This window comes from Lissotriton helveticus, chromosome 10, assembly GCF_964261635.1.
Source record: "Lissotriton helveticus chromosome 10, aLisHel1.1, whole genome shotgun sequence".
Classification (NCBI taxonomy): Eukaryota; Metazoa; Chordata; class Amphibia; order Caudata; family Salamandridae; genus Lissotriton; species Lissotriton helveticus.
Window position 1 is genome coordinate 636,798,259 of NC_136071.1, and position 16,300 is coordinate 636,814,558.

At 49.1% G+C, this 16,300-nt stretch overlaps 1 protein-coding gene across 2 annotated transcripts in view; it reads right to left on the bottom strand.

Moving 5' to 3' along the window:
* The window catches only part of GSPT1 (G1 to S phase transition 1), a 548,341-nt gene that overhangs the window by 115,762 nt on the left and 416,279 nt on the right, over positions 1-16,300 (bottom strand). For both annotated transcript variants that reach the window (XM_078663168.1, XM_078663169.1), the window contains exon 13: positions 4,226-4,315. In XM_078663168.1, coding sequence (XP_078519294.1) covers positions 4,226-4,315 — 90 coding nt within the window. The remainder of the gene's footprint in view (positions 1-4,225; positions 4,316-16,300) is intronic.

The following is a 16,300-nucleotide window of genomic DNA, read 5'->3' on the forward strand; positions in this document are numbered from 1 at the left end:
GGCACAAATAATCAAAAACGCTCACAATTAGCTAATGGCGCCGGCACAATCAGGCACAATGCGTTTAACTAGGCAGAGGCAGCACTGCACAGCGCAATGGCATACAAAGCGTGCTCTCGCAGTATAGCGCTTCGAATACAATTTAAATGCGCAGCTAAGCACTGTTAATTGCGTCAGCAGTGTGGTCTAGCAGGAAATATTAAGGCAGCCAGGCGCTACGATACCGATCAGCAGGGAGCTGGGAGCAGCGTTGCATTGCATACTACTAAAGAATCTAATGGTGCTGGACCTCTAATGTAAACTGGGTCTGTAGGGGCAGCTTTGTATTTTTTTTTTCAATGCGAGGGTTGAGGACCCGAGCCCTGACAGGATCTTTAAATACCTCTGTTGCATGCTTAATGACCCCTTTAAGCATTGGTAAAATGGCAGTGGACCTATGTGTGTTATCAAAAGTGTCCAATAGGAAATCTTCCTCCACAGTATCGGTGTGCAAGTCAACCCCATGGTACTGGGCAGCTCTTTGGACTAGTAGGTTAAAACCTATAGTATCCTATGGTGGGTAAGGCCTGGAAGGATATACATCGTCTTGGGGGACGTAAGGCACATCAGGGGTGTTATAATCATCCCATGGGTTAGGTGACTGAGGGGGACTATTGGTCCCTGATGGGTCATGTGCACCCCCACCTGTTTCATCAGAGTCTGTATCTACATCATCATCTGGGTTAGTGGATGGTGTAGGCGAATGATGAGGTGTAGGCGAATGATGAGGTGGAGGAAATGTAGGAGGAGGAACAGTATGGGGAGGTGGTGGAAAAGGACCCTTAATGGAGAGGTTGCAATGTCTTCTTTGGGGGAGGAGATGCAGGCGCCTCTAGTGGTCTCTTCTTGGAGCTAAGAGCTAGTTTTCCAGTCTTAGGATACTTTATAAGAGTCTTTTGAGTAGAATCTGGTGTAAAAAACTCTTCTATGTCTGGCAGATCCTTCGGCGTCGAAGTTTTCGGATCCGGAGGTTTCTTCGGCACCGACTCGGTAGCTGGTCTTTTGGCTTAGAAGTATGACCTTTTGAAATGTCTTTTACCGGAACGTGTTTTTTCAGTTCCGGGTGTTTTTTCGGCTCCGAAGCTTGAGAGTCGGGACCTTTAGGTGTTTCTTTGCTCGGCTCAGAGTGCGGTTTCGGCATCGATAAGCAATTGCCAGTCTTCGGCGCCGAGTGCTTAGGTATCGGAGCAGTGGTCGGCGTGATTGAGAAAAGTCGCTTCTTTTTCGATATCCGTATGGGATTGACACCGGGAATAGGCTGACTCGAGCCCGAGCTGCCTGAAGGCTTAATACGAGGTACAAAAGGGGGTGGTGATGGACGGAGCATCCGAACCAATCAAACACTCACACCCAGTCAACAGATCTGGGTTTAATCCATCACAGTTCTTTAGCCCACTGCCACCCCAGTTCAGAAATGGCCATATGCAAATTAGTCTGACCCTTTGCCACATGGGAACAGTCCAGCCCGAACTGCCAAGCCATGCCTTCCCTGGACCGGAACCAAGCTTCCTAGGACCGGTTTCTGGCATTTCAGCCGTCTTCAGCCAGGCTTGCTTGAATCCAGTGGCAAAGTGAGCAAGGGACTCACGTCTGAGCATACCCTGCCAACTTATGGCGAACAAAGCGGTAAAAAAGGGGGTGGTGATGGACGGAGCATCCGAACCAATCAAACACTCACACCCAGTAAACAGATCTGGGTTTAATCCATCACCGTTCTTTAGCCCACTCTGCCACCCCAGTTCAGACATGGCCATATGCAAATCAGTCTGACCCTGTGCCTCATGGGAACAGTCCACGCTTAATAGGATAAATTTCTTGAATAGCGTCCTTTCCATGAGCCGGAGAGTAAGGCCTAGGTAGGCCCGAAGGCCTTCGTCGAACTGGAATCTAAGACTGCGAAGTGGTGAAAAATCGGCTCAATGTGGAGCGCGATCGAAACAATACCGTCGAACTGGGTGAGGATTGCATGCCGAAGGAAATTCGGTTCTAAACCGGAGCACAGGAAACACATCCGAGCCCGATAGTGGAAAAAAAAAAACAATCTGAGGATGGAGCCGATGTCCATGCGCAGTATGGCCCAGAGGAGGAGTCACCCATCACGTGACTCCCAAAGAACTTTTCAGGACAAAAACAAACTGCCAACATCTGGGCCCAACACTAGGTGGCGATCTATGCACAGTGTGCAATCTGCAGCTCATATGCCTCGAAGATGGGTTTCATTCATAGAAAAATCCAATTTTGAGTAACCTTGGGAGGTGAACTCCGCTTGTGGAGTCCCCCACACCCTGCGTTATGCAGAGCTCACTGAGTTCCAAAAAACTTTGCATCGTGCAGCGGAGATGAGCTTTTTTCCTCGCTTGAGTTGCCCAACATCAAGTTGGCAAGCCTGAGCAAGGAAAATTCACCTCCTGGAGATATTTTTCCTCATTTGTGATCGCCAACATAAAGTAGGTGAGCGAGAGTGTGGAAAATAAACCTCCCAGCGAGATCTCAACGCGGGGGAACAGGTTTCTCATTGCGAGTGGTCGCATATGCTCGCGTTGACAAACTGCCCGTTCTCGTTGAGAAAGCTGCTCGAGCGGCAGAAAAGGTAAGCTTGCGCTGTGCATGGTGCTGTTCGCAATTATTGCACAGTGCGGACAAGCATCCGGCACTGTGCAATCACCGCAAACAGCATTTTTCTACTATACTCTGCGTAGTGCGACTGAGTTTTTTTGCAGTTCGGTTAGTCAAATTCTGCGAACTCCGTCCAGGATTAATTTTGAGGCTATAAATCCTGTGATTTGCAATCACAAAATGTCTCTGTACATCAGGTCTCTAACAGGCTCTGCTTTTCATTTAGCATTCAATAAAACGAGTAACATGAACTGGTTCTTAGACATAGGGAAATTCGTTATTTATAGCGCTTGATAACTACAAAAGTGCAGCTGAAGTGTTACACAACTACTAATGCACATTATTTATTATTTAGATTGAAATTCGGCCGGTTGCATTATGGTAACAATAAGCTGTGTGGAAATCTCAAACTTCCAGCATATCCCGCAGTGAAGGAAACTTAGTCACCCAAGTCAAAGTTAAACTGCTTCCTGATTTTTTTTTAACAGTTTAATATTTAACTCCTAATTTGCCTCATAAAATGTAAAGTACCAGTTTATTAACTCAATTTGATTTATGTAAAGGCTTTAGTGCAGTCCCTTCCTGATGACTGAGGGTCACTTCTGCCTGCTCAATGTAGTTGTTCATTTTGCTTCTTATTAGAATCTATGGTTCCTAAAAGTGTTAGAAAGGACACTTCAGTGCTGAAGCTCTCTTCACAAGCACATTATAACTGCTATGTGATGTGGTTCACCAGGTCTCTAGAAGCTCCAAAGCACGTCAGTGTTACCTTCCTGATAGTCTGAAGTCATTTCAGTAAACAGAAACAGGCTATGTTTAAGTAGGGGAAACATGGAAAAGGTAAGGAGTACCCTGTGCTAGAGTGACAAATAATGAGCAGCATTATTATTTTTAAGCCCTGCTCAGACCTGGCAGGTGCAGCTCCGAGACAGATAACTAAAGCCACCATGCTCAGGTATTTTCTTTTCCAAGGAATCTTGGTTTGGCCTTAACGGTGCAGACTTAGTTACAGAATGTACCACTCAATTGTTCTCATTTGGTATGCTAATTAATGAACCCTCGTGAAGATTAAAAGGAGAAGGACCTAGTAAGAGCAATGGCAAGAAGTCACCACACATGGTAAGCAGAGGAACTTTCAACATCACACTGACTTTACATGTTGATTTAGTACGATTGTTTGCATTGTACTTTTATAGCCCATATTAAACACACATTAATGCTGCATGCTCCCAAAAGGTAGGATTCATTACATGGGCTACAGGACAGGGGTCTATCAGTAAAGGCAGACTGAGCTCTGCTTAATTATGTACACCATTTTATTTAAAATAATCTTCACCGTTGTGTGAAGGTTAATGACATGCTTTTGCCCTAATTCTAAGATAAACATCCATGGAATGCTAGTGCTTTATACCTGGAGGCAAAGTATAGCAGTTGATTAAAAAAACATAAGCCTATAAAAGATATGAACAGTGGAAAATGCAAATGGAAAAATAATACTCCTTATGTGATGTCCACACTGATATAAGCACATGAAGGTATGCAGCAATCCAGTTAATATAGGTTGACTTACTATAATTTCAACTTCTTCAATACAGGTGTGAATGTGCAGTACTGCATTGTAACCAGGACAGATGATGGATTTGTGCTCGATAATCACTATCTGGAAAAATCAAAAGATTTAAATATATATATATAATACAATATATTGTGAAACGAAATTCTTTAGAATATTTAGATTGTTCCCTCAGTGAAACTACTCTATCCCCTTCACACAATTACCTTAATACAACTGAACAAATGCTAGAGAACTGTAAAACCACCTGAAAATGGTAAAAGTATATCCCTTACAAAGGATACCTTTCCTACATCATACAAAAACATTAATAAGTTTGAATGTTGAGCATGAAACCCAAATCACCTATAGTGCAAACTACAAGAGTTTTGGTTTATTTGCTAGCTACTTTTTTGCCAATCTTGTTTCTATTAGAAATTTGCAAGTGTTACAAAAAATAATTAATTACGACCCCTCCCTGTATTCCAGTCCAGTAAATCTAAATCAAGTCAGTTGCCTCTGGTTTAGGGAGCCTGTGGGACTCCAGAAAAAGTATTAACAAAATAAACATTGTAGCACTTTTCAAGGTGCTTTTCCAACATAAAAATTGTAAATTTGAATTGAAACATTATCCCCAATACCCATCCATCCCTAACCCCCCCCCCCAACCCAAAGTTTATGGGTGTACTGCACTATCATCCATGCCATTGTAGCTTGGTAGACGGTCTTCAGGACATATGGTGGACAGGGGTGTTCCTCTTAAAAGGTCACTTTCTCTCTAGGTCTTAGTTTTCCCTGTGAGTTAAAATTGGAAAAGGTGGAGTGCCTGCAAGCAAACAAAGGGAGTCCCTGCGATAAGTACTCTACCAATGGCCCCAATGTGTATTTAAAGTCTTTTAAGGAAGAAAATGAGTTACTTACCTGTAACGAATATTTTCTTACCTGTAGGTGTAGTTTAGCAGCATGAAGATCTTTCTGGATTCACTATGCTATGCATTATTCCGCGGTCTAGTGATTGGGTCCGGAATCATAGTCTTTTCTCTTTTTTTTTCCGTAGCCTAGGTGTGCGTCGACGTCCCACCTTTTGGTGTCCTTCCTGTGACGTCGGCACGCTTCCTGCGGAAGCTCCCACCTTTGGGCGCCATCTTCGGATTCTTTTTTCTTGTTTTTGTGTTTGTGAATCCTTTGGCAATGTTTTTTCAACTTTTCCCTTAAAGTAAATGAATTTCGGGGCGTGGCTTGGCTGTGAAGCGGAATGGCCGCACTTTAGAGCGGAATTAATCCGTAACTAATCCACCACACGGGCAATACTTCCTGACCCCAGAAGTGTGTAACTGTCTACGGTGGTGCCAAGCGGCCGAAAACGACCCGCGAAAGGAAGATCCGAATCTCACCGGAGCCTGCGGCCTGGACCTCCGAGCTGCGCCGGGGCCTCGATTTCTGGTGTCACCCGGGCGCCTCCTCGCGGACGCGGCAGGAGTGGGACAAGTCCGGTCGGCTGCGGCTGGATGACCCGCACATGTGGTAGAAGGTGCCCGGACGTCCAGACAAGATAGTGAGAGCTGCCAGAAGTATACCCAGAGCCCGTCGGACACCGCGCACAGACCTGATGCGGGAAATGGGAGTAGCCGGTGTCTGAAGAGCGGAGGAAAGTGAGGCTGACTACTTATACAGAGGAACAGGTGCTGTTGGGCGCGGAAAGAGATAAGTGGGGTCCGGTGCTGAATGAGTCAAACGCTGTTAAGCAGGGACAGAGCTGTCACAGCCCTGCAGGACGTTGGGGCCCAATTGAGGCTTCAAGAGACACTGAGCCGCCATTTCAATAAACACTGCAGACGGGCTATTTGCAGTGCATAGCACCCATCGCGTCAGCTAACTGCATCAAAGCTGGAAATTGGCTATGTGCTGGATTCATACATAACTTGTCCCCCCACATAGGTGCAGGATAGTTAGGGGGAGAGGAGGCCCATTCGCTTGGACCAGCTATCGGAGGGCGAGTTGGAAGACACCCACAGGACGACTCTCTCAGTGAGACGCGGGGCGTGCATTGCACCGGGCCGCGCATGCATCACCGTGATGATATGGACACGGACCAAAGCTAACTCCCTGAGAACTACCCAGCTACAGCGGGACGTACACCAGTGGTGTGGTGAGTGACTGAGACTTGGCACTGCAAGATCAACAGCAAAAAAAAAAAATCGAGAAGGCGCATAGCCTACGCAGGAGTGGTAGAAGCCTACGAGACTGCTGGGGCACAGGCTGCGTATAGAGAAACAGTGGGGTAGGGGTGTATATGCCTGGTCTGGCGAAGTGCAATGGATAAGTGTCACGACATAATAACACGCCTGCGGTATAGAATAGTCGCAGCTTCAAAGGACGCAGTAGTAACACGTGCGCCTTCTGCGGGTCGGATAGTGAGCGTCGCTAAAGATGGGGAAGCCAGACTCTAGGCAGCCACGGCTGAACTTTGTGAAGAAGACAGCAAAGGGTCCTGAAAAGGACACTGGCTCACAGAGCCAATCGGAGGATACCGCAGCGTCTCAGCCGCCACCTGATATAAGCAAAATGTTTAAGGATTTGAAATCCAGTCTACAAGCCATAGACGCCAAGATGGACACCCTTGCCACAAGAATGGACGAGATAACGCGTAGAATGGACAAGCAGAAAGGCAGAGTGAGCGTCCGTGAAACCAGAGTAACTGAAACGGAGGAAGGGCAGACGGAGATGGACAAGAAACTAGGGCGCATGGACGGGATCCTCCACGCTATACAGCTGAAGAACGAGGATTTGGAAGAGAGGTCGCGACGCAACAACATACGCATCACCGGAATTGTGGAAACTACTAACATCCCCAATATGGAGAAGTATATAGAAAAAATGATGTCGGACCTGTTTGGGCAGCAATTGTCGGCCATGTTTCTTGTCGAAAGAGCGCATCACACGTTGGGACAGACACCATATTGCGCCTTGCAAGGGAAAGAGGTGGCATTCAATATGACGGAAACCACTTAGCACTGTATCCGGACTTTACGCTCCAGGTCCAAGCTAGAGAACTCATTCCTGCCAAGAAAATTTTTCAGCAGATCGGCGCCAAATACTCCTTGATATACCCGGCCAAGCTAAGGGTGCAAGGGTCCGGGAAACCTACTTTCTTCACGGACGCGACAGCGCTCACGTACGCCAAACAACTGGCCAAAGACCACAAAAGGCAGGGAGGGACCGAGAACCGGAGCGCCGACACCAATCTCAGTGACAACGACTGACCGGGGGCAGCCAGATATCCGTGAGCGCAGATAAGTACTGTATAATGGAAGTAAGCCTTACTCGGGCTGTCACTGGGAGGTGGATTGGCTTGTGGTTGTTAAGGACTGCTGGAACTGTGTATCTGAAGATTAATTCTTGAAGTAGACGGTAGAACATTGATACATTTATGCAGATGTTCATTTGGGAGTCTGGAGGTGGGCGCCGTACTCCCGGCCACCCTGCCACAAGAGCAGGGGTGTCTGGCCGGCTGACCCATGTTCCCCACTGGGATGACTCCCGCGAGTTCACTACTGTGGAACTTTTGTTTACAGTTAGGAGGGAAATGGGAGGATGCATCACAACCTGATTGGGGGTTGGTGTGGGAGGTTGGGGAGGGGGGTATTGTTTTTCTTCTTCGTGATTGTTCTGCCTCATACTGTATTGATATATCTACCACTGGTGTGTATGAACATTGTAGGTGGGACCACGGGTCCCCATGGTACCGATGGATGGATTTGTGGACACGGCGCAACAGACTGAAACTTGGGTACTCATTCACAACATTCTAGGATAAATTCACTAAAATGCATGTCCTGGAACGTAAGGGGTCTTAACGACCACAGGAAGGTGAGATTGGTCGAGGCCTATCTACTAAGGCATGGGGTGGATATCTGCCTTCTAAAAGAAACACCTACCCACAACGGCGGCTTGCACTCTCAGAAATAACAGATGGGGTGAGATACTGGTGTCAGGTATTTCAACGTACTCCAGAGGAGTAGCCATTTTTATACGTAGAGGGCTACAGTGGAAAACACAGACCATAGTGGATCGTGAAGGTAGATTTGTTATACTACAGGGCACGCTGTACGACACTCCTACATTGATAGTTAATGTATATGGCCCAAACACGGACAACCCGGAATTCTTTCGAACACTCAATCAACAGATACTGGCGTTGAGACCGATGGCAATCCTTTGGGGTGGGGACTTTAATGTAGCTTTATCCCACACATTAGACAGGGAGGGAGTGACTTGTGACCCTTACCTTCGAGCCGCACGCACATTAACCGACATTATACAAGACCTTCATTTGGTAGACTCATGGAGGGCACTGCATCCTACAGTCAGGGAGGGAACATGCGTCACACACCACAGGAGCTCGTGGTCGAGAATAGACTTCTGGCTAGTATCGAAAGACATTCACACTTGGGTGACTGATATAACATAACCCTCGTACCTTGTCGGATCACGCACGGACACTGCGTATCCCGGAGCTGTATATACAGCCCTTTTTCTGGCGGGTCCCGTCAAATGCATTGTTAGATCAGGTCTTTAGAAAAAGTTTGCGAGAAAAGATAGAATACTTTACACTAAATAAAGGTTCAGTAGACTCACCTGGGACGCTCTGGGAAGCTTTTAAAGTTGTTACTAGAGGGCATTGCATAGCGTTAAAAATTGGAGTATTAAGGGATATCAGGCACACGCTAGAAAGACTGGAGAAAGATATTAGAGACCTGAAGCGAGACTTTCAGACTAGCCCATCCCCGGCCACTACAGTGAAAATTAGGTAAAAACTGACAGAATTTCAAGAGGAGGCCGAAAGAGAAACAAACTATTTACATAAATATGCGCAGGCCCGCGTTATGGAGAAGGTGATAGGGCCGGATTGAAGCTGGCCGGTCTTCTGCGTCCACCTAGGTGTGCTGACTACATAACGGAATTGCAGTCAGATGATGGAGAGGTGGCTAGGACACCACAAGACATCTTGGCTACCATGTCCATTTATTATCTGCACTTATACACATCCAACACGTGCCCGTCGGAGACAGACATCACAGATTACTTAGACACGGTGGCACTAGCGTGGTTCAACGATGGGGCCCGTGTATATATGAACATGCCCATCACAGTTGAGGATGTAAGGCAGGTAATTAGCAGTATGCCGTTTGGCAAAGACCCTGGGGCGGATGGCCTAACCGCTGCTTTCTACAAGGAATATTCTGACATAGTGGCCCCTCGCTTATTGCAGGTATTCCAGGAAGCAATGGACACAGGCGAGCTACCCCCTACCCTGAGAGAAGCACTGATCATAACTCTACTAAAACCAGACAAAGATCCTACCTCTCCTGGATCCTACAGGCACTTATCACTAATCAACCTAGACGCCAAGATCTATGCAAAGCTTCTGGCGAATAGGTTGCAACCAATGCTCCCACAAATAGCACTTCCGCACAAGTCAGGTTTCATACCAGGGAGGTCAACGTCACACAAACTGTACACATTGTTTGGAGTCTTGCATTACCTAGCTCCTCATGTGCAGGCAGTGGCGGCGTTCTTAGACGCAACAAAGGCCTTTGATACACTGGAATTGAAATTTCTATTCAAGTTGTAGGCTCGCATGGGTCTTAGCCCGGCTTTTCTTCAACAGATTCAAATCTTGTACACCAATCCGGTGGCGTGGGTGCGTGTCCACGGACAGGTGTCGGACCCTTTTGATATTACCCGCGGAACAAAACAGGGATGCCCTCTGTCGCCTTTGCTTTTTGCCATTGCGACTAAGCCACTGGCGGCAAGGCTTCGCCAGCACCACACGCACAGAAGCATAGGATTTACATCCAGGGGTCTCTTAATCTCCATGTACACAGATGACATGATTATTTATATGGTTAATCCCAAGTATAACTGACGTTATAATGAGAGAATTGATTAGATACGGGGGTCTCACTGGGATCCAAATTACCTGGACCAAATCTACGATATTAGCACTCACAGATGAGACAGACCCTTTCACAACAGAGTATCCCTTAACATGGGTGGAGTCGGAGACGCGATATCTAGGAATAATTATTAGTAGATCCACGCAAGACTTGTGGCTGGCTAACTATGGGAGAGTTTTAGACTGGATTGACACTAAAGTTCAAAGATGGAAAAAACTTCCCCTTTCACTGCTAGGACGCATAGCAATCACAAAGATGGTCCTGCTTCCTAAATTGTTATATTTATTTGTTAACATACCAATGCCGCTTAATGTACATTTTTTCCGACGACTCAAGACAGCTGTGCTTGAGTTGGTGTGGGCAAGCAGATAGCCGCGTGTTGCCTGGAACTTGTTGACGCTGCCTTTTGCACAGGGGGGACTAGCGGCCCCCGATTTTGAAATATACGCGTACAGCGCACAGGCGCAGTTTCTGCACTTCTGGCAGCACCCAACACCGTTCCAACCGCATGTAGCGATAGAAATAGATAGAGCCGCACCAATCCCATTGAATGCGACAGTGTACCAGACCTATAAGCGACCACTGCAAGAAATTGATACGGTAGAAATGACAAGATGGGCCTGGCGTAGCATAGCGAAACGAGCAGGAATAAAGAATTGTACGCTCTGTCCATGCCATTGGGAGGAAACCCACTATTGACTCCGCTTGTAGATAAGGCCACTACTCGGCGGGCAGAAGCGCACGGTCTGGTGGAGGGCAGGGATCTATTTCCAGATGCCACATTCTTGACACTACAAGATATGTGTAAAGAGCAGACTCCTACGGCATCAGACGCATTATTATTTTATCAGATTAGGGCAGCCTGCAGGGCGCGATACGCTGACTACCCCCGGGAACCGCAGACTCTCCCAGCGCTGGAGAATATACTGTCTAATCCCTCTCGCAAGAAACTAATCACTCGTATATACAATGATACGCAAAAGACATCCCCATAGCATCATACACCTCGAGGGCAGACTGGGAAAATGACATTGATACACAAATCACGGAACAGCAGTGGATATATTGCTGCTCTCAGCTAGAGTGCCTATCGCCGAATTACAGGCTTCAGTTAATACATTACAACTTTTTACATAGAGTGTACCGCACGCCTGTACAGCTGCATCGCATGGGCATTTCGGCGGACACGAGATGCTGGCGATGTGGATATCAGGGAGCTACATACATACACCTGGCTTGGTCCAGTAGTCTGATAGCCCGATTTTGGAGAGAGGTGGCCAGTCACATTAGTGACATTACAAATGCACAGATAACGCTTACACCGCTAGTTATACTGTTGGGTTATTTCCGAGAGATACCGAGTTCAACTCGTAAGTTGGTGTCAATGCTTCGATTATTGGCCAAGCGGCAAGTGGCGGTACACTGGAAAAGAGCAAGACTGACTGCGATTAATGGCTGGTTGTACTCGGTAACTTATTTCAAGGATCAACTGACAACACTGGGAACAGATGCCCACCCATTCCCGTCCAGTGGATATTTGGGGGCCATACATAACGTGGTTGGAGGCCGGGGGTGTGGATCATTTTTTAGCAGCAACTGGCTAGCAACTGGCTGAATTATGTATTCTGGTCTTGGCATGTCCATGAGTGTATTCTGGACATCGGCCGAAAAGTTGGCGGACCTCAACCAGGCATGGCGACGAATCGCCACCGTCGTTGCCATCGCTCTGCCCAGAGAGTCGGTGGTGTCCAATCCACACCGGACAGAGTAACGTGCCGCATCTCGGCATTCCACAAGCGCTTGGCCGAGTTTAGCCCGTACCTCCAACGGGCATTCTGGCAGCACATCCGCGACCGTGTCCCACAGAGAGTGGGTGTAGAGGCCCAAGAGGCATGCGGTGTTGGAAGACCGCAGTCCCAGACTCAGGGATGAGAATACCTTCTTGCCGTATTGCTCGTACCTCTTGGATTCCCTGTCAGGCGGTCTGGGAATTGGAGACCTGGATCACCAGGCTCTCAGGGGTGGGGGGGGGGTGGACAGGAAACAAGGGTTGCCCGGGGCCGGGCGGTGGCGTCTGGCCACGTTCCTATCTACAGGCGAACCTGTAGCGAGCCTGGACCAAATGCCCAAAAGAACGTCAGTCAAGGCCTCAAACGGCAGCAGAGGCTCAGCCGAGCTTGACTGCGGTTTAAGGACCTCAGTGAGGAGGTTAGTCCTCACGGCCGCGACGGGGAGTTCAAGGCCCAAGGCCCTGGCCGCCCGCGTCAGCACCACACTGTAGGTAGCCCCCTCCTCCGTAGCCACGGTAGGGGGGAGGAGACAAAGCCAGTGTCTGGTGAAGTGTCCAGACCACTGGCATCCCCAAGTCCACCTGTCCAGTCCTCCTGGGACTGACACTCCCGTGTCAGAGGGTCCTCAGACCCCTCCCAATCCTCCTCATCACCCATCTACTGGTACTCAGGGGTGTCAAATGATGGGGCCGGCTCATGAAAGTTAAACTCTCCGAACGGCATCTGAAGCGGTGCCCAGCGGCGCCATTCCGGCGCCGGATCGAGGGAGGCATCGGGGACGGCGCCGCCCGAAGACGGCGCCGGGTGTGACACCTGAGGGGTCGGCGCTGGGGAGGTCGTGAGGTCCACCAGCGACGACCCGGATACGAAACCGGATCCAGTGGGGGCCTGCGGCACTGGGATCGAAGTCGCCGGCGGCGCCGAAGCACCCGACCCGCTAGGGCCCCCAGACGGGTCCGCTCGGAGAAGAGGGACCTCATGGCCATGAGGAACCGCTCGATCTCCTTCTGCGTCGCGCGCTGCCCAGGGACCGGACGGTATGGGGCCGGACGCGACGCCTGCGACTCAGACGGAGCCGCGTGGGCGGTGCCACCAGAACCCCCAGCCGCGTCATACGAGCGTCGGGGGGGAGTCGGAAGAGCGATGACGTCTCTTCGAGTTCTTATGCTTACCTGACGACTTTGACCCAGAGGAGTGATGTCGACTCCCGGAGCTCCGATGGCTCCGCTCCCGCGACCGGTCCCTCGACCTCTGTCCGGACTGGGACTTCTCCTGGCGCGGGGCCGACTGCGGAGCTCGAGTCGCTTGCGGGACCGCTCCCGCCTAGCTTTCGAAGTCAGGGCCCGGCAGTCGGAACAGGTCTTGTCGTCGTGGTCGACGCCGAGACAGTGGAGACAGCGACGGTGAGGGTCGGTGACCGACATCAGTCCGTCGCAGTCTTCACAGGGTTTAAAACCTGGCATCCCTACCGGCACCTTTTCGGAGTCGAAGACTCGAAAAAGAATGATCAAAAGAGATCAAAAAAGTTTAGTCAAAAAAGACTAAGGTACCACTTTTTCCGGATCTGTGCTGCTGGCGCGGAAAAAAGAAGAACTGACGTCAGCACGCGGAGGCGGCGTCTAAGTACTCCGACGATGACATCACAGAGCCCACGACGCCGGCAACGGACGCTGAGCCGCAGACAACGCCTACCGACGCGCAAGGGTACTGCTAAGCAAAAAATTCTGGATCCAGTCTGACGCCTGGGGATATTCTAAGGTAAGGAATCTATCACTAACGTGTCTCTTTCAGATGTGGTGTTGTGGGTTTGTATCAGCACGCTTTATTTATTTATTTTATATTTTATAGAGCGCCTGGTGACCCGAGGGCATCCCCGCGCTATAGAGTTGTGAGATCCAGGAGAAGGGAGACCGGGGGAACTATTTGGGGAAAAGGAAGGTTTTAAGTTTTTTACGGAAGAGGGGGAGACAGGGTTCAAGACGCAGATTGCGAGGGAGAGCGTTCCATTTTAAGGAGGCATTGACCGAGAAGCGGCGGCCACCGGTGCGCGACTTCTTGAATTTAGGAACTATGGCCAGATGTTCGCTGACCATACAGTTGTTCCTGAAAGGCTTTTAGTGCGAGGAACACAGTCTTCAGTTCCAGATAGTTGATGAGTTTGATCGATCTGTTGGGGTCCACAGGCCCCGCACCTTGAGTTGGTTTATGTGTGCTCCCCATACCTTCTGGGATGCTTCTGTGGTGATGGTCACTGTTGGGTTTCGTGGTGTCAGAGGCTTCCCCTTTGTTATGTTCTTGTTCCACCAGGCCATCTCCTCCTGCACTGCGTGCGTTACAACCACTAGATCTTCCCAACTACCTGTAGCTTGTGACCATTGTTGTTGCAACCATTCCTGGAATGGTCTCATGTGGAGCCATATATTGGGGACTAGGTGTATGCAGGACACCATCATTGTAGGAGAGTAGGGTCTGCAATCCTATGATCACCCAGATTTTTGCTTTTTGCTTCACTGGTTTACGACTTTCCCTGGCTGTGGGCCTGCTAATCAGACCCACAGCCTAGCTGTTCTCTCTATCCAAATTGTACTCAGGTACTGAATTGGCACTGGGCCCTCTCTGAGTCCCTGTACCCAGGGCTGAGGTGCACCCAGAAGTCTCACAGGGGCTGCAGCATGTATTATGCCACCCCTGGGCTGACTAACCAAACAGACACAACTGGCTGCTTGACAGCTGGGGCAAGGTGGTGTAATCACCCCTTGCTTTAGATATAGTATTCCTATATCTAACCCTAAATGGACACACAGATCTCCTATCAGTCACCTTCCGCTAAAGCCCTGCCTACCTCTAATACACAAAACCCTGTCTGGGACGGTGCTGGCACCGCCCCTGGCAGGAAACCCTTTGTCCTTGCCTCCTGCTCTGGGAGGACTCCCAGCAGCAGGAGGGCAGACTTGTGTCTCGGTGGCAGCATCCATTTTGTGGATGCTAAGGCTCTGTCTGACTTTAACCAGGGTTATAGGTTACATACATGTCGTGTCCCTCTAGAAGGGTGGAATGCTAACCCCGTCGCCAGAATTGGCGAGGGGTTAGTATTCCAATTCGTATGACACCTTACTCGACATGTTTTGATAAAGCGATACCAGAGTTGGCATATAACCGCGAGGATTATAATGCACTTAAGAGTATATGGTATGCGATATCATGGAAACGGCTAAGGGATAGATCCCGAAAGCCGCAGACAGGCTCAGCTCATGCCAAAGCACCATCTCACACGATTCCAAGCACTCTGCCTTCAGGATTGTCAAGGCCTGCCATAGGAGTGACTGATAGGAGATCTGTGTGTCCATTTAGGGTTAGATATAGGAATACTATATCTAAAGCAAGGGGTGATTACACCACCTTGCCCCAGCTGTCAAGCAGCCAGTTGTGTCTGTTTGGTTAGTCAGCCCAGGGGTGGCATAATACATGCTGCAGCCCCTGGGAGACTTCTGGGTGCACCTCAGCCCTGGGTACAGGGACTCAGAGAAGGCCCAGTGCCAATTCAGTACCTGAGTACAATTTGGATAGAGAGAACAGCTAGGCTGTGGGTCTGATTAGCAGGCCCACAGCCAGGGAAAGTCGTAAACCAGTGAAGCAAAAAGCAAAAATCTGGGTGATCATAGGATTGCAGACCCTACTCTCCTACATGACCCCCCCCCCCCGAACTTTGGGACAATAAACTAACCTTGACCAGGTGAGTCTTCTTGCTCTAAGTGGAAATACCTGGAGAGCCCATCAGCATTGCTGTGATCAGTACCAGGTCTATGCTCCACTGTAAAATCCATCCCCTGTAGGGAAATGGACCACCTAAGCAGTTTGGGGTTTTCACCCTTCATCTGATTTAGCCACAAGAGGGGCTTATGGTCGGTCTGAATGGTGAAGTGAGTGCCAAACAAGTAGGCCCTCAGCTTCTTCAGGGCCCAAACCACAGCAAAGGCCTCCCTCTCAATAGCTGACCAATTTTTCTCTCTGGGGGTCAGCCTCCTGCTAATAAAAGCAATAGGCTGGTCATTACCATCAAAATTCAGCTGAGACAGAACAGCTCCCACACCCAACTCAGAAGCATCTGTTTGGACAATGAATGGCTTGGAGTAATCTGGACTCTTAAGAATAGGTGCTGTGCACATGGCCTGCTTTAGGTCATTGAATGCTTTCTGACAGCTTGCTGTCCACTGAACTTTTTTTGGCATCTTCTTGCTTGTCAGGTCATTAAGAGGGGTCACTATGGACCCATAATTTCTGACAAACTTCCTGTAATAACCAGTCAGGCCCAAGAAAGCTCGAACCAGAGCCTGGGTGATTGG